This window comes from Rhipicephalus microplus, chromosome 5 (assembly GCF_043290135.1).
Source record: "Rhipicephalus microplus isolate Deutch F79 chromosome 5, USDA_Rmic, whole genome shotgun sequence".
Classification (NCBI taxonomy): Eukaryota; Metazoa; Arthropoda; class Arachnida; order Ixodida; family Ixodidae; genus Rhipicephalus; species Rhipicephalus microplus.
The window spans coordinates 181,002,880-181,022,294 of record NC_134704.1 but is presented as its reverse complement, the minus strand read 5'-3'; the positions used below and the strand labels follow the sequence as shown (position 1 = coordinate 181,022,294).

Genomic DNA, 19,415 nt, shown 5'->3' with positions numbered 1-19,415 from the left:
AAGTCAGAGCTCATTCGTTTCACGAAGAGAAAAGCACGAAGGATCGACCAAAATTTAAACCTGGAAGTCAGGCTTGACGGAAATATAATCCCAGAGAAAGATACCGCGCGAATACTAGGAATGTGGCTTCAAGATAATCAGATAAATATGCACACACTAAATTAACTCTAAACATCAGCACAGCAGATCTCACGAATGATCTCCCGAATAACAAACAATCGTAAAGGCATGGGAGAACAAGATACCCCAAGATTAGTCAAAAGCCTCATCATCAGTAGCATACGTACTCGCCTCCATATCAAATTATGAACGGGGAAGAGAGAGAAAAAGCAAACCAAATAATCAGAATGGCCTACAAGACAGCCACGAGAGATGGCCACGGAATATTTCAAAAGACAAGCTACTGGCGCTTGGTCTTCAAAACACAATTGAAGAATCATCCCAAGCCCCTCTTGTTGGGGATCTAAAGTGAATGTTCGGGCTCTAAAGCACAAACATTCACCGAATTTGCCATGACTTCGTTTATAAATGGTGGCTAATAATTTTCGCGCCAATTCCATATGTATTTCTGGCACGTGACACCACTGTCCTTCATTGCGTCATAGCTAGAGGCGCCAACTGGATACATCTCCCTGTCATTAATTCCTCCTTCACGATGCAAGTCTTCTTCAAGGCATCTTAATCGCCAAGTTGCGGTCCTTAGTCGATGACCACGTCACCACTTTTGCAGCAGACGTATGCTCCAGTCTTCCTTGTCACCCACCCGATGCCACACGCCTCGGCTGGCACCAGGCGCCATTTATCGCCCCAGACACTTCCCCAGCGCAATCAGACGCCCTCATCTACATTTTGGCTTCCTACCACGACATCTGTGATCTTGACGCTAGAACACTTGACCAAACTTTTCTTGTACAGCACCGCATCAACACAGGTCATGCTGTTCCCATTCGATGTCGACCATAGTGGGTATCCCCATCGTAGCGCAAGATTGTTCAAACAGAAGTGAACAAGATGATACCTAAAGAATTTAATTATTGAGCCCTAATCAAGCCCTTGGGTGTCACCTGTAGTCCTGGTTAAAATCAAAGACAACACATAGAGTTTCTGCATAGATTACCAGCATCTATGTTGAATTACGAAAAAAAGACGTGTCCCCTATGCCCCACTTTGACGGCACTGTCAATTGTCTCAATGGCGCATGCTACTTTTCATCCATCGACTTTCGCTGTGTATGTTTGCAGATTGCCGTGAATAAGAACAACCAAGAAAAGACCACCTTCGTCACTTCCTATTGCCTGTACTAACTCAAGGTTACGCCCTTCAGTCTATGCAACGCCCTAGCCACGTACGAGCGTATGATGGGTACTTTGCTGCAAGTGTTCGAATGGTCAACTTGCCTGTGTTTTCTAGATGACGTCCTCGTATTTCTACTTACATTTGACACCCCCCCCCTGGAGAGTCTGTTGGCCATTCTCTACGTCTTCCGCAATGCTGGCCTCCAATTAAACTCCTTAAACTTCAGCCACCGACACATTACAGTTTTGGGCCACCTTGTCGATGCCCCAAGTGTGCGGGACCGGACTCTGAGAAAATTCGTGCCGTTTCAAGTTTCCCAGTGCCCCAATCCGCCAAAGATGTCCGGAGTTTTGTGGACTCTGTTCCTACTTCAGGCGGCTCGTAAAAGACTTTGCTGCAATCACTTGACCACTTACCGATCTTCTGAACAAAAGCATCTCATTTTCGTCGGGGTCCACTCAAGCTGCCACCTTTGCTCGCCTTATCAGAATTTTGATGACGCCACCTACATTGGCCCACTTTGACCCTTCCGCCGAGACTGAGGTCCAAGCTGATGCCAGTGGTCACGTGTTCAGAGCCGTTCTCGCCCAACGCCAACACGGACACTACCGCGTTATTGCCTATGATAGTGGTCTCCTTGCACCTGCGGCAGCGGAGCGCAACTATTCAATCACGGAACGAGAATGCCTCGCACTTGTCTGGAATGTCTCGAGGTTCCGACCATATTTATATTTCACTCCCTTGTTCGTCATGCACTCTACCGCCACGCGCTCTACTGGCTTTCATCAATACGGGATCCCACAAGTCGACTTGGTGGCTGGGCTCTGCAACTGCCAGAGTGCACCTTTGCAGTGACACGCAAGTCTCGACACCTGCATCAGGACGTCGACTGCCTCTCTCGCTATCTGGTTGGTGAGTCGTACACCATCTCTGAGAACGACGCTTGCGTGGGCTCCGTTCACCAACTGACCCACATAGCCGACGAGCAACGCCGCGATGCACCCTTACGGGCCATCATCGAGTGCCTCAAATCCTTACCATCAGACTAATCTTATCGCTCACTCGTACTCCAAAATAGTACACTATACCACCACAATATCATCCAGATGGCCCATCTCTGCTGCTTGCTATACCCAAACACCTGCACTCGGCTTTACTCCACTAACTTCACGACGTTCCGACTGCTGGTCACCTCGGCGTGTCCCGCACATATGTCTGGATCCGCCATCACTTCTATTGACCAGGTCTCGCACGCTTCGTCAGAAAATACGTCGCGGTGTGTGAGGAATGTCAGCGCCACAAAACACCGTCAACGCTTCCTGATGGCTTCTTCGACCACTCGACATTTCTTTTGAGCCCTTCATTCGCGCCGGCTTGCACCTACTCGGCCCTTTTCTCCTGTCTTCTGCTGCCAACAGGTGGATAGGTGTGACCAAAGACTACGCCACACGCTATGCTACCACTAGTGCTCTTTCAACAAGATGCGCCACAGACGTCGCCAATTTTCTTCTGGACGACGTGATCTTGTAACATGGTGCTCTACGCCAGCTCATCACCGACCGAGACCACACATTTCAATCGAGAGTAATAGCGGGCATCGTGTGCACATGTGAAGCATGGCACATGCTCACTAAGTCGTACCATTCACAAACAAATGCTCTCACGGAGCATCTGAACCGAACTCTAACTGACATGCTTTCAAAATATATTTACTCAGATCACTCCGATTTGGACCTTGCTCCACCGTACGTGACATATGCGTAGAATCCTTCGCGCCACGACACAGCTTGTTACTCCCCAATTTTCCTGCTGTTTGGCCTCCAACCCACACTGTCACTCGATACACTCATTCCGTTGCCAGCCGCTCCGACCACTAAATATGATCTGGATGCCATCAGCCGCACCACCCATGCACGCGCAGCCGATCGTACTCGCCCTATGACCTGCTGAAAACCAATGGCGTCCATATAATCAACGACACGGCAACGTGTAATTTTTCGCCCGGTTCGTTGGTTATGCTGCAGTCTCCGACCCGCCACGTTGGCCTGTCTCACAAACTGCTCTCTCAGTACACAGGGCCATACCAATGCTTTTTGTGGTTACTCCCGTCACTTATGAAATTGTTCCCGCTACCTCATCGTATTTATCTACCCCTCAGGCCAGTGACATCACATACGCCACACGCCTGAAGCGGTGCCACTGACCTTATGCAATTGACGTCTAGATGCGCCAAGACGGTGCCTTTGGCGACGGGGTTATGCTACATGTAGGCTGCCGGAATGCATATTGTCGACGCGCGTGTGCGCCCGACGAAGAGGACGAAGGTCACTTGCTGCTCGAGCTCGGAGCCGGACTCTCCAGCGCTGGAATCACTTTCCAAATCTATTTTGTGAATAGCCTGCAGTGTAAGCAACGCATAACTCACGTAACAGTATGGTGGTACAGGAATGTCTAAGGAGGATTCGTGGTTTACCAGATGATCTCCGAACAAGCTCATCTGACATCATTCGCTTTGTTGAAATGGTGGTAATTTTTTTCTAATTCGAAGCCTGTTTAAGTTGATCAGGACTACTGGTCTGATAAACAGTCCTTCGTATTCTTTTTATTTGAGGAGCGGAAACTATAGGGGAAAATCCCGGGACTTTCTTCTTACACAGCCGCTGCCTTTCATCGCTCCCTGTGCGCTCTATTTTGATATCGCCTAAATTGGGACCCTCAATTCAGTTTATTGATATCTTGAACGAGACGTTTCTGGGAACTTTTTGGGAAATGGCAGTGCCATAAACTGCCACTTCCTACAATTTTCTAATAAGGAGCCACCCTAGATTACATAAGTGTTAAGGTATGTAATAGGCTTTCATTGGTAACTTGTCGCTGTAGCACAGTATTTCCATATAGACGTAGAGATAGAGTGGGCAAAAACGAGGTATTTTACTGTATAAAATATCATTTGTATAAAAAGTTGGAATACTGTCTCAAAAAATAAATTATGCTGTGCAGTCCAATGAACCCTTTGTTCTCTGTTAAGCACAAACGCGCATAAAATAAAGGCCTGCTCATGGGTACTTCATACGTGGTTTAATAAAATTAAATGTTCGTATCAGTAAACAGCAAAACAATTGAAGGCTTGCTTCTTGAGCAACAGTAAATTATACACTCGACACGGTGTACATAGATTAGCGCCACAGATGTACTCAATCGAAAGAGAAAATGTTCATTTGTAAAGTCCACACAAGTTTGTTTGTGACACTACAAAGGTGTAAGCTTGGACTAGCTGGTGCGTAGCCATATTTAATATTGAGGCATCGATTATGCTTGTACTTTGCGTTCCTGTTTTGTATCGTCCTTTTTGACACATATCTATTTTGCAACTCTGCGAAATTAAGCTAGTCGGAAGTCAGCGCTCCTTCTGTATACCCTGCCCTTTTTTCTTCGTTCACGCACTAAAAAAACTTGCAGATGTGCAGAACTAGTGTGTATTTTATTCGTTTATAAGAAGAACAGCCTCACTTGTGCCTTAATTCAAAATAACTTCATAGCATTCATTATTTCACTTTCCGTCAACTGTGATCACAGAAAATAATGGAAGTGAAAAAAAGAAAAAAGGAAAGAAAAGGATGTAGACGAAACGAGAGAATGGAACGAGAGGAGTAAATAGGAACACGATGAAATTGAGACAGATGGTGGAATTGGCATAAGTGTACACTCAACGAACACAACTTTTCCATTTTTTTGGTAGATGTGAAAATGCTGTAAGCCCGTGTGCTCAGATTTCGGTGCACGTTAAAAAACCCCGGGTGGTCGAAATTTTCTGATCCCTCCACTACGGCGTCTCTCATAATCATATGGTGGTTTTGGGACGTTAAACCTCTCATATAAATCAATTTTTTTCAATTTTTTACAGGCGGATATTACTGCCACCCATTCGACAATCCGCTGATATGGTAAGCTCTTGTTGTGGCTATTGCGTCTTTTATGTAGAGGCCGCTGATTGAAATGAGTATGGCCGGTATAAATGGAGTTCCTTCCTCAATGTAGATGTACATACGAGAGGCAAACTACCTGACAAATAATAGTGTAGGGACAACGGCTGTAGTCCATGCTACAATACTGCGTAGACTAAATGAACCAATTGCTAGTATTTGCCGCTTTGGCAGCGCAATTGTTACGGTGCTCGGCAGCTAGCCCGAAAGTTGAGCCGTCAACCATGGCCGCAGTGAATGTTTTTCGATGGAGTCTAAATGCGAGAGGTTCATTTACTTAGATTCAGGTGCACGTTTAAGAACACTATAGGTGGTCGAAACTTCAAGACTCCTCTGCTACGCGGTGCTTTATAACCATATCTTGGTTTTGGCAAGCAAAATTTACCATGTGGTGATTACCATAGCCTGTGGCTTGTTCCGTGAGAAAACATGACTGCATATTTTTTTCACACAAGCGCAAATCAGTCGACACGCAGCAGTGATTTTTCGAGGTCAACTGCCTCAAGCCTGCTTCACCACCCCCGTGCGTGAGCCCTGTGTTCACAATGTCTCAGGGTTTGCAACATTTTGTACACATTTTTTTCTCAAATGTAGAAACAAAACTCGATGAATAATTCAAACCCTGACCATACACAGATTCACTGCAACAAATTTTGGCTCAAGTGTTCAAGAGCCTTCGCGACAGATAGGCAATGCTTTCTGGCTAAGTACAGGAAGTGTTGAAGTTGACTTTTCGACTAAGTGACAGGAATTACTTAAGCGTTGACAGCCTCTGCTCTCAGCAGCCTGATCGTTTCTTGGCGGCAGTCAACTGGGAACCAGAGCACGTTTAATGAATGACACGGCAATTTGCGTTATTCGAGCCAGTATTTATTGGCCAATTGGATAGACATGACTAAATGATATCGAATAGCTTTTCTAATCGTGTCTGTTGAGTCGTTTAGCCAATGTATTTTTGTTAAATAACATAATAAAAAGTTACAGAATAAGCAGGCTTTCTATGCAGAGCATCTCCTGCAATTTTTTCGTCAAATCTGTAACCAATCCAAAAAACGTTTTTGTAAAGTTATTAGGTAGAGGGAATTGCTACAGTTAGGGGGAAAATATCGCAGTGAGATGCCGAGGCAATAATGCGAATGCGCGGAAAGAGTCACTGAGTTTTCGTTCATCTGATAGCCGTATACTTTCTCTCAAGTATAGTCAAGGGGCAACAAAGGAAATGAAAAATAAAACGCACGAGCAAAGATACTTGGAGCCATACAAGAGTTCTTCAATGCATGACTGCTCACAAAACTTCCGCCTCAGTTTTATTTGAATACAGCACCCACCGCTAGAGGTGCAGCTATGCATGAGATGGTAAGGCCCTATGATAGGGCATGTGAACACGGCTGCTATGCAGTTGTGCGTGGGACAGCCCCAACATCCCAGCTTTCCAACCATAGCCTTCGAGATCACGAGCGCACGCCGTGTTTCGCTCCGACCGTCCCAATTGCCGCGCTCCCTAGCTGCATAGCTTACATAGCTTACATTGTAAGTCATAGCTTACAAATATAATAAATTTGCTATTACGTGGCATGAATGAATGATGAAAATGAAAGACACGTCCAAGCCTGATAATCATGTTATGCTTGTCAAGTAAAATATGACAATGTGACGCTATGATGAATTGGCGACGTCGCCTGGCTCATGCCCCATGTTCTTGCTTATCACTTCTTCCTTCTCGGCGTCTACTAACCATCGCTTCATACGTCACATAATTCCCCCTGCCCCCGAAAGAAGGCATGGATTACGAACAAAAAGAAGTAAACAAGGAGAGGTGGAGAAGTGACAAATGTCAAAATGCACGATTGATTTCATGACCCAGTGGTGTTCTGTGAACATGCAAAACTTCAGAAAAGAGTATCAGTCCGGTAAATGGGGGAAATTTGGGGGACGAAGCTGGCTGTGGCGTTCTGGAGGAGGTGACCGCGTCTTGCAAAACTGCACTGACCATGACATGACTTGAGCAGCTGCGAGGAACGAACAAGGTTGGAAGTCCTTGTAGCACTTGAAAGTCAAATGTCATTGGTACCGAATTCCTTGTTGTTGAAAACGTCGTTTTTTATCGTCCTCATGCATTGGTATCTACCAGTTCACCGAAGGTAGATCGAGACACTAGAAGTACTCAGCCCCCTGTAGCGAGTCCAAGGCGTTGTTTATACGTGGTATAAGATACACACTTGCACGTGGACTTGTTTAGTGCCTGGCGATCTACGCAGAACCACACAGAACCGCTTTTATCGAACTAAGATGACAGGATATTGTCAAGAACTAGCAGAGGAACGTATTAGCATTCGTCTCAACATGACGTCAAAGTTTTCTTCGATGACCTTCCACTCAGCCAGAGATACATGATATGGTCGACGATTAAAGGTGCACGTACTACTTATCTCGATTCGATAAGTGCTGACGCACGCCTGTCGCAATATAGAAGGATGTACAGTCGAGTGCATAATTTTAGAGACCACATGGAGGCAGAAATGTTAGAGGCCCGTGTGCTCAGATTTGGGTGCACGTTAAAGAACCCCAGTTGGTCAAAATTTCCGGAGCCCTCCACTACGGCGTCTCTCATAATCAAATAGCGGTTTTGGGACGTTAAACCCCACAAATCAATCAATCAATTTTAGAGACCACGGGTGCGCGTGCTGAGGCGCGTCGCTGCGCCTTCTGGCGGCTGCACGGCTCTGTCCGGGAGCGCGTACTGCGCACGCTCGTCCAATATCACCCTGCTCTTTCGCTCGTTTCAATGGCGCGCATCTCGAAACGATGCGGACGGCGCAAGGTGCCACTTCTACAGTCGCTGTGCAAGCACCTGTACTCCCGAGCGGTAATATAGCGGCGAAAATGCCTCTAATGTAATAGCATGGCTTGAGCGCGCCATGCAATATGCTTTCTTCCTAGATGCAGCGCGGAAAACATGCAGTTTCTCAGCTTTGCTCAAACGGAGTTGCGTGATATGCTCATCTTGCAGTGATGAATTTCGTGCTCTGTCTCGGAGACGTTATGCCAGCTCCATTTCTTGGTGCGAATATCACGCGTGCAGTGGTTTGGAGTAAACCACTGAATATCGCGCGTCCAGAATGAATAGCCAGAAAACGCGATAAATAAATAGTTTATTCTTAGAAGCCAGAAAAAAAAGTCGTTAATTTGCATTGTTACACTATCAGTCATCTTGTGTAGGCAGCACTTAGATAAGCCAGCACTTACAGCCGACGAAGCAATAGCTCTCTTGACCAGTTTTGTGTGGCAGGAGGCATAGTTTAACAAGGGTTTAACATTTCGCGGTTGGTATTCCCAGCATACGTGATTTGGAAACAATGTAATATTAATATCTAAGTACCTGAGTGATCTAAGTCCTGCCTACACAAGATGACTGATAGTGTAACAATGCAAATTAACACACTTCTGTCAGCGGGATTTCCAAAATCTGTACTTTCTTCAGCGTGCGAAGCTTTGTTGCAAAAAATTAAACAAAAACAAGAAAAGGCAGGAGGAAATAAAGAGCGAAAAAGAGTTGCAGTCATTCCATACTTCCACAATATATCTCATGGTTTGAAGAAGGTAGGCTCGAGATATGGTGTGGATGTAGTTTTATCAGCCCCGTGCAAAGTAAGCCAGATTTGCAGAATGACGGATGAGCGACTTAGTGGAATCACCAAAAAAAGTTGGACATGCGCCCTAAAACAGATAAATATATATTTAGATTGCGCAGTTGGTGTTTACATGCTTTCTTTACCGTGCGGTCGTTGTTATATAGGCCAAACTGGGCGGTGCAATAATAAAAGGTTAGGAGAACATATGAATGATATATGCAAAGGAATTAGTTCAAACCTTGTTTTGCACTGCAAAAGCTGCGGGTGCCAGCCTCGATTTCCGGGCGTGAGTGTGCTGGCGCGCCACATGGACAAGTTAGCTCGTGAAATAGCTGAAGCGTATTTTATTAGAAAACATGGTGACGGATGCGTGAGCCAACCTTTGGTGGCGTCGCATGACAAAGAGTTCGCGCTTTTAGATAAGTGTTAGCCATTTTATCATTGTACCTTCTTTTTATCATACCATTCCCCAGAATATGTCACGTCGCTCACGTTTGCTGTTAAAAGGTGTCCTGTTGTATATAATATCATGTGTGCTGCGAGTGCTGCGAATAATAAAATTCATTTGGTAGTCAGCGCTCGTGTTGTCCTCTTTGCTTTCTTTGCCTCACCTTCCGTCTGTTTTTTCTAGCACCTTCGTGCTCGCGATGCAGCCCTTATTACCATAATTTCTTATCATCACCAAGCCCGAAAGACTACCAAACAAGGCAAAGAATTGACAAAAATGACAAAATGGTACTGCGCCTGCGTCGCAAGCACGCGTGAACAATCTGAGTACCCAATTTTTCTCAGAGAGTTTTAATAAAAAATCGCATTTCCACGCAGTGAGTACTGTGTTCAAAAGGAGCGGTGTGCCGCCGTGCGAGGTACTTGGTCGAACAGCTTAAGGAATTAACTTTTGTTTCCTTGTGGGGCCTCCAACATTTGAGCCCTTCGAACTGAAATGTGCTCGCCTGTAATTCACTGCAGTATTCAACAAAACAACGTGACCAGAATACCAGAGTACACGCTGATGCTCGAGCGACGGATGTTAATGGAGGCAGTCTCAATTCCCGACTACTTCGCGTTCGAGAATGTTCTGTGCATATGTCATGTATAGTTAGTTCTATTGAAATAGAGAAAGCGGTGAAAGCCCCTTTCAACCTTCGTGATTTTCTCTGGTTTCCGGAAAACCATTCCCAGATACCCCAAAATACAAAAAAGACTCGAAAGTGAAAGCCTATGACATCTCTTGCACGTCTCAACGCGCATTTATTCACGCTTACTTGTCTTAATCTACTATAATGCATACAAATATTGGGTTGACTTCAATCGGGGTTAATGGTTCGAGTAGTAGAAGACGACACATGAATATATGAAATTCGAATCCTAGAAACTCTTGGGTCGAGGCTCGACTCCTACCAATAATAAGTGCGGGCTCTCGACGTGACATAACCACGATATAGAGAGAGAAATAAATGTTATTATGCAGATATGACATAGAGCTCCACCAAAGTAACGTCTTGGGAATGTTTCCTTATTCGAGGTTCTTTAACGTCCACTCAGTATACTAGTTTGAAGTATCTCTCCACTATCGAAATACGGCATGCGCGACTAGACCTGAAGATGCGCCTTTCAGGTCAGCAGCTGAGCATCGAAACCACTGCACCACCGCAGCGGCCTTAATACAAGATTTACCCTTAATAAACCGAGTTTGTTTTCACCTTTCTTTTTCAGCTCTTTTCTACAGCTGTTGGACGTTTGGTGGTTTCATGCATGTTCATATAGACACATGATTTTTGGACCGAGTATTACTACGTGCGTTAGTTCGGCGAATGAAAGTGCAAAAGGCAACATTGCTGGCTGAACTTATTGATTATCTTACTCGACAATCAAAATGTGATCACGCCGCGGATCGCTAAGTGCAACGTGCACTATGTGCAGCAGCCCAAACCCGCAAATCATGTGCTGTCGTCAAATTAGTGCTCGGCTTCTTTCGTTGTCTTCACAGCGACTACGGAAGTGACACCTTGCACCGTCCACATCGTTTCGAGATGCGTGCCGTTGAAACAAAGGGCAGGCTGCCGGGTGATATGGGACGAGCGTGCGCAGTACGCGCTCCCAGACAGAGCCGTGCAGCCGCCAGAAGGCGCAGCGACGCGGCTCGGCACGCACCTGCGTGATCTTTAAAATTATGCACTCGACTGTACGTCAAACGAAGCTTCACGCTTAGTCCGTAAGGCAAGCAGCTGTTGTGTCTGCGAAGGGGTTAAGTTGTAGCTGATGGCTGCTTCAGGAGCTAAGATGGATGTGGAAACTCCAACAGAGAGATCTTTAGGGGAAGCCTGTTGAAGATTAACTACCGAGAGAGTCTCTGATGCAGTTTTCAAGCCATTTTTATGCCATTCGGAAGCAGCCAATCGTAATATTTCCACATTCTCGCCTAATGTTTCGTGATCGCCCCGTATCTCTGTCAGTAAGTTTCAGCACAAACCACACCTACATTGTTTCAGAAGCTTCAGGACGACAGCAGATCATCTTGTTAAGAGTACGCCCACTTCTTGAACTTTACAGATTATTCTGGAACCTACATCAACGCTAGCGATAACGCTAGATTATTCGATGGCAAGTGTACAAATGCCGACACGCTTCACCGCTTGTCAGTTGATCGATGGCCGACGCTCTGTTCGCTCATATCAGTGCCAGTGTCTTGCTGTAATATTATTTGCGAAGTCCAATCTCGATGTAATCTCAATGCGAAGTCCAGGAAACAGATGGGGCTTGCCACGCGGCCCCTTGACGATCGAAAAATGAGGAGCTGAGACAATCGCTGCCGGAAGTGGTCGATGAAGTGGTGCCTGAGAGTTCGTCCTGAGACATGCTTATGGACAGGTGGTCCAAACGGCAACCTGAGTGAAGATACAAGAGGTAAAGCGGGCCAGCGGAGATGGCGAATCGAGGAGCAACTTCCACCGCTAGCGACATAGTACTTTACATGCCTTAATTAGGCCTTGATGACGTGGCGAAACCAGGCACATCCGAGGCACAGAAAACTCAAGTGGTGCCCCTACAAACGATGAATTTGCATAGCACCATGCGATGACGGTTATATACAAGCGATGAAGAGGTTTCATATAAGTGCCCACAACATTCAGAATTTTGTTATATTTATCAGCCCTTTCTAATTCAAGTGCTGCTGAAGGTAGAGCAATAAAGCACCATGCCAAACATCGAAGCAAAGATCCACTTGATTTACAACTTGAGAGTTTTGCAGGAGGCACTTCACCCAATGATACCAGTACAGTATAGTGTGGTGTGCTTGTTGAACTCTTTCTTTGTAGGACGGGCAATGCAACCATGGTGGCGGAGATGAAGGAGGACCTGGGTGATCGTATTCCCGCTGCCATTGTCGCCTCGGTTGGTGGCGGCGGTCTGGTCTGCGGCCTGTCGGAGGGCATGAAGTCGGCCGCATGGGCTGACGTGCCTATCATCGCTGTTGAGACGCGAGGTGCTGATTCCTTCCGCGCCTCACTGCGCGCCGGCAACCAGGTGACGTTGCCGAAGATAACCAGGTACTTTATTCTCAACTACCGCTGTTACCAGGGGCATAGCCAGGAAAAGGCGCTCAGTGCTCGTGCTCTCCTCCCCCCCCCCCCCCCGCCCGATATTATCCTTCGCCATGCATACACCCCGCAAGATGACCATTTGCCTTCCACCCCGCCGCGGTGGTCTAGTGGCTGAGGTACTCGGCTGCTGACCCGCAGGTCACGGGATCGATTCTCGGCGGCCGCGGCTGCATTCTCGATGGCGGCGGAAATGTTGTAGGCCCGTGTGCTCAGATTTAGGTGCACGTTAAAGAAACCGAGGTGGTCCAAATTTCCGGAGCCCTCCACTACGGCGTCTTTCATGATCATATGGAGGTTTTGGGGTGTTAAACCCCCCATATCAATCAATCGTTTGCCTTGCCGGCCCCCACTTTGAATCTATAAGGTGTCCCCCCCCGACAAAAGTTCTGCATAGAACTTTGGCCTGTATATACTACGTTCGTTTAATTAAGCGGAAACATTATATGATGCGCATGTGGGGAGGCTTTGGGAGATATGGTGAGGACTGGCGATACACCACGAGACTTCATCAGGGGTAAAAAATGACCGAGAAGTCGGTTAGAAGTCACGTGTCACACATGAAGCGCTTGTCCTCGGCTTATTCGATGTCACGTGACTCGAATGCCAGTTGATGTTTCAGATTGCTGATACTTTTAATGTGATAATTTCCTTACGTCATACGACATCGTCACCATGGTCCACGGAGGCAGTGCAAAGCCACTCGAGGTGCAGAAAAGTTGCAATGCCTCGCATCGCCGACGTGCAATTGAAGGTTGGAGACTGAGGATGGAGACTGAGGACTGAGGATGCGATGGAGTCCCAAATGCTGTATGCCCGTGCTCATATTTCATTGATATGTAGGGTTTAACGTCCTAAAGCCACCACATTATTATGAGAGACACCGTAGTTGAGAGCTTCGGAAATTTTGACCGCCTGAGGTTCTTTAACGTGCACCCAAACGTGAACACGCAAGTCGTGGGCTCTGATCCCGCGACCTGCGTGTCAGCAGCCCAGTACCTCAGCCACTACACCAACGTGGCAGGGTGTGTGCTCAGATTTGGGCGCAGGTTAAAAACCTTATGTGGTCAAAATTTCCGGAACCTTCCACAACGGCGTCGTTTATAATCATATGGTCCTTATGGGACGTGAAACCCCACACTTTATCAATACTGAAATTAAAGAGCCCAAAGTTGAGTAATGAAGGATACCTGGTCCTCAGTATAGTTGGCTGTGGAAGCTAAAAACGAGAAGGATGCCTGCTGAAGATAAAGACATACCTAGGTTTGCTGACAATTTCTTCAATGCGAAGCATATCATAGCGAACTTCGGCGACATTGAGCGTGTCTATCTATCTATCTATCTATCTATCTATCTATCTATCTATCTATCTATCTATCTATCTATCTATCTATCTATCTATCTATCTATCTATCTATCTATCTATCTATCTATCTATCTATCTATCTATCTATCTATTTACGCTTTGGGCTCATTAATGGATTTATACCTAAATTGGCATGGAGTAACATGATTGTATGGAGAACGTGAATGACTGGTATTATCTTGAAAATCATCAATAACTTGTCATGAACAGTATATACAAGCCACGGCCATGATGATTTCGCGACCGTTTCCTTAACTTCATATATCCAAAAAATTGAAATGACGAGGCACTTCCGCATGGCCAACATGGATTAGTAGTGTTCATATCAAAATCATGATGGGCATATCATGTAAAAGATAACTTGCATGCAACGCTCATCGCACGCTTGCGACTTTTTCGCAAGCTTGATGTTACATCAAATTTGGATTTGCGTTGCGTGACTTTTAGACGAACATGAAAGACACGTCCCTACTTGTGAATCAGGGGATGCGTGCTATATATGTTATCATTTGTTCCTTGCTGGCTGCTTTGCGTCATATTGCTCCCATGAAACTTGCGCATATGCTTTGGGGAAAATTAATACTATTTTATTTATCATAGCACTCATGTAGTTGTGGTAAGTTGTGGGTAAAATAGAGTTATTGTTCCCTTCGTGAAAATGCGCTCCCTTCCTTTTCATTTCTCAGACATTACCACCTCAGTGAACGAGGCGTCCGTGACGTCACTGTGCGACCACAAACGCGCTGTTTAGTTTTCCAAAAAAATATGTAGTTGTTATGATGATGCTAAATGTACACTGGAAAATCGAAATGTCTATACCATTAAAGCTTTCGTCTATATGTTATCTAAAGGTGTGAGCGATGCGAGCGAGTGAGCGAAACCGCAATAAGCTTCCGTCCTACTTGCGGAGAACGTGCGGAAGACCCGCCTTCGTAGCTTTATATGAGGGGGGGGGGGCGGCAGTGCAATGGCTGAGAATTAAGCCTTATAGGTATGACGAATAAAATTCTTGTGTTACACTGAATTACTCAGGGAAGCCTTACATGGTGCATGAGTATCGTTTAATTCATGACGTCTTATGTAGCAAATATTTTGATTGATATGCTGGATTTAACGTCCCAAAAGCACCATATGATTATGAGAAACGCTGTAGTGGAAGACTCCGGAAATTTCGATCACCTGGGGTTCTTTAACGTGCACCCAAATCTGAGCACATGGGACTACAACATTTCCGCCTCCATCAGAAATGCAGCCACCACAGCCGAGATTCGAACCCATGACCTGCGGGTCAGCAGCCGAGTACCTTAGCCACAAGACCACCGCGGCGGGGCATGTAGCAAATAGGACTAGACGTTTTTTACGCAAGAGACAAAAATTGCTGACTCACAGTTTTCTCACAGGGTTATATATGAAGTGCTGCTTCTAAAATAAAATTAGTTGCGAGTGTAGTGAGTGTCGTGTTTCTTCTTGTCCTTGTGCCCCGTCGTATTTGCGCTACTACACCATATGGTGAAATTATATCTCTCAAACTTTCTCAGCTCTCAGCCCCACTGAAGCTTTCCTGTGTGTTAGCGGGAAAAGTTTAAGGAAGAAAAAATTATCGACGATTGCAATGCTGCCTAACGCGAATTCTGAGCGCAGCTTCCCGTTAAAAGTTTTTACTTTCTGCAACGTATAAACCACGCCATATATCATAATCTTTGTGAAATAGAACAGCACTCACTACAACATCATTCATGTCTTTACGAATAAGCAAGGTGCCATCTGCACATCTATAAGGTATTACGTTCAATTTTTTGATGCTGCATGCGACTGATGTAAATGAACAATTTAGGCGGAACTGTTCGCAGTATGTTGGAAGCGTTAAAGCACGCACTCGTTGTACAATGAGCATTGTTGTTGCTTTATTCTTCTGCCATGCTACATTACGTTTAAGTTAACGCGATTGCTTGTTCGACGGTAACTGCAACGGCTTCGCCACTCAACGAAGCAACGAGCGCCTAAGAGCTGTGCACTCAAAAGACGTATTGAAGTTCTAGTCGTTAAAACCTTGCCACTTGTTCTGTGTGCCCTTTTTTAAGATGCACATTGGCAGTTGGTTTTTTATCGCATTGTAAATCACGCCCTGTTCAACAAGCCCAATTGGAAGTCTTAATTTTTTTTGTATGATTCAGCATCGCAGCAGCACTGGCCGTACGCAAGGTGTGCACACGGATTCTGGAGGTGTACCGGGAGCGAAGCATCTTCTCAATGGTGCTATCCGACCGCCTGGCCGTCAATGCGTGCAACCGATTCGCCGGTGAGTGCCGCACACACGAGCTCTCCTATATCGCAAAGCATGGGCTGGTCACTATGATGACATGTTCAAAATTTACCATGGTTCGTTCAGCGAAAACATACTAAAATTAAGAACTGTTTTATTTTTTTTTCAAAGCCCCGACTAAAAGACGCAACCAGCAGTACCATAGGAGCGAAATCACAGGGACAAGAACTAACACAAAGGCGTATCTTTTTCGTGTGTGTATGCGCGATAAAATGCTGCAACACGTCCTGATCGTATCCTAGCGAATTTCCTTGCTCTCCTGACCCGCCACCATGGTCTGAAGGTAGTGGTTCTCCTTGTTGCCTTTCTTGCCCGCGTCATTTGTGTTTAAGTTGACTGAATTCAACTGCAGCTATCCGAGAAACCTGTAAAATATGCAGTCAGACTCTTTCACGCCATAATTCCTCACGACAGCCCCTGTGGCATAGCCATCAGTGTTAAGGATTCGCCACTCTGGAATTGGAATTATTCCGGAATTATTCCACATTTTTCGACCTCGAAATGGAGTGGGAATGAAAAGGGACAATGCATTGAGGACTGAAATTGCATTCGAATGAAATTAGGCACCTTTTGCAGGGAATGGAACGGGAATGAAATTAGGTATGTTTCCGAAAATAGAGCACGTTTTCGTCTACGCGCTGACCTAATAACTTCGAACATTAATAAGCCAGAGCCTCGATTTCAACAATAACGCAGTGTGTTTAAATTGGCTTGGCTGATTACAAGCGCGGTACATTTATACGCCTTCTGCAATTTCATCGTCCTACAGAATGTGTTGCTCCAACGTTTGTCTCTAATGTTCGCGTAGCCGTGGTTCTATGCCGTTGGTGTCCGTCGTGTGGAACTATATATGGCGGCCATCCTCTCCCGGATGGCCATCCTCTCCCGGAACTATATATGGCGGCCATCCTCTCACGTGCGCCTCCACCTTTTTTTTTGCTTCTATTTTTGTCGGCGAATTGGACGCTTATCCGAAAAAGCGCTTCTGGAAGTTGTGATGCACATTGAAACTGGGGCGATGCCTGTGTTCACTGCAAGCTTTCGCGTACCAGCTTGTGCACCGGCCGTCTCACCTCATGACCACACCCACCCAAGCAGATGTAGCACCATAGCGAATGCAGACTCTGAGGCAGGGTCAAGCAGACTGATGTTTAAAAACATCAGGCAAAATGATAATATCAACCAAGATAATTTCTGGATCAATTGCAGGGGAACTTTTTAGGGGCGAAACTCCTTATAGCCACACCTGTTCGTCCCTAGTAGCCGTTGTAGGATGTAACAAGTATGACATTGTGACCTCCAAGGTGGCGCTGGTGGGAGATTTCTTCTGTGCGTTGTTGAACAATAAAAATAGTGCTCAATGTACATGCCAATGGCTGTTAATGGGTAATGAGAGACAGGAGCATTCGGCTTTTAGCTAACGCGCACGCTGCAATTCCCATTAGCAGCCATTGGCATGTACATTGAGCACTATCTGACAATAAAAGGTTGCTACGTTATACTCGCTTGGTGTAACGTCCTTAGTTTTAGAAAGGTTTAACGAGCGTTGAGCTGCAGTGCCATGAATACAATGAACTAGTATATACCATGAACTCGAGGTGGTTAAAGGTGAGAAGTAGACCCGAAGCGCAAGCCGTAAGAAAGTGTGCGTGTGCCACCTCTCGTTTAGTAATTGGAATGTCCGCTAGATGGCGGTGCTTTTATATGGGGAATACATGACGAAAAGATGCAAGATGGTGGTACTTGGAGTGTTGAATACATGAACGAACGGACAACAGACAGATGCATGGATGGACGCATGAACGGACGCAGGAGCGGATGCATGGACGAACGCAGAGACGGACGCACGAACAGACGCACGCATGGACGGGTGGATGAACGCATGGACGGTCACACAGATGGACGCATGGACGAACGGAAGCAAGATCGAATGAACGCACGAATGCTTCGCCCGACTCTCCATCACTCACTCCGTGTATGTGCTGCCATTTTTTTTCGGGGGGAACCTGCACAGACACTACTAAGCATCTGGCCTATTGGAGCGTGAACGAAGGCCGCTTTCTTTGGCTTCTCACTTTGCAAGGGAAGTTTTATTAGTGAATGCGACGTCAGCTGACATGGAACGCTGTTCTCCATCCTTAATAATGACAGCAAAGCGTAAGCGGCTGTCAAGCACCTCCTTCGAGCAGTTAATGTATGTGAAGCGCAACACATAGTTAACTGGACGGCAAGTGTTTCGAGTGACTTTTTTCTATTTCTTGTTTTTAGAACCGACCGTTGAAGCGGCCTTAATTCACAATTCGAGTTTTAAAAATGAAATGGCGAGACACCCATTTAGGTCACAATATTTCGTGGTAAAGCTACAATGAATAAAACGAAAATACAGCTTATTTTTGCAGAAATTCATGCAACGTTTATTGAGACGTGAAGCCATCTGAGCCATTTTTATGACGTACTGATTGCTAAATAACTAGCAATAAATTGTTGGACGTGTTGTTGTTGCTGCTGCTGAAACATTTGTTTCAGCCAATAAAAATTGTAGAGAACAGGTAGGTGACCTTTTCTAAGTTCATAAAGATGCGATCAAGCACTGCTGCTGAATCTAGGCAAAGCAGTCGTTCCCGCATCTCGAGCTGATAGCTGGTCATCCCGCGCTTCCTAGTGGTCACGGGTACACTCTAAGGCAAAAGGGTGTTGAAAGGGTGTGTGGTTCGTCCTTTTGGGGACTAATGGGGCTGCCACAATCATTAATCCTTTAAGGACTAACGGCACTGGGTCTAAAGTTAGTCCGCACAGACGAACTCAAAGGACTAACATTTAGTCCTGAAATATACATCTTAGTGAGAAACCGTTAGTCCAACAATTCACCTCAAAGGACTAACATTTTGTCCTCACATTTGCACCTTAGAGAGCAATTGTTCATCCCCACATTTACACCTTACCGGGCAACCGTTAGTCACACTTGCACTTTGCCGGACGAACGGTTGATCCACTCAAATACTCCAATCAGATGGACTTTTTGTCCCCAGGTCACACATTGTTTTTAGGGGCGAAGCTCCTTATAGCAGCACCCGTTCGTCCCGCGTAGTATGTAACCAGTTTTACGCTTTGACGTGCAAACATTTTGACCTCCAAGGTGGTGCCGGTGAGAGATTCCTTGTGTGCGTTGTTGAACAACAAAAAATAGTGCTCAATGTACATGCCAATAGCTGA

At 45.8% G+C, this 19,415-nt stretch overlaps 1 protein-coding gene across 1 annotated transcript in view; it reads left to right on the top strand.

Moving 5' to 3' along the window:
- The window catches only part of Srr (Serine racemase), a 77,042-nt gene that overhangs the window by 43,077 nt on the left and 14,550 nt on the right, over positions 1–19,415 (top strand). Inside the window, exons 3-5 of the mRNA XM_037424410.2 lie at positions 5,201–5,240; positions 12,232–12,462; positions 16,054–16,178. Of these exons, the coding sequence (XP_037280307.2) occupies positions 5,201–5,240; positions 12,232–12,462; positions 16,054–16,178 (396 nt within the window). The remainder of the gene's footprint in view (positions 1–5,200; positions 5,241–12,231; positions 12,463–16,053; positions 16,179–19,415) is intronic.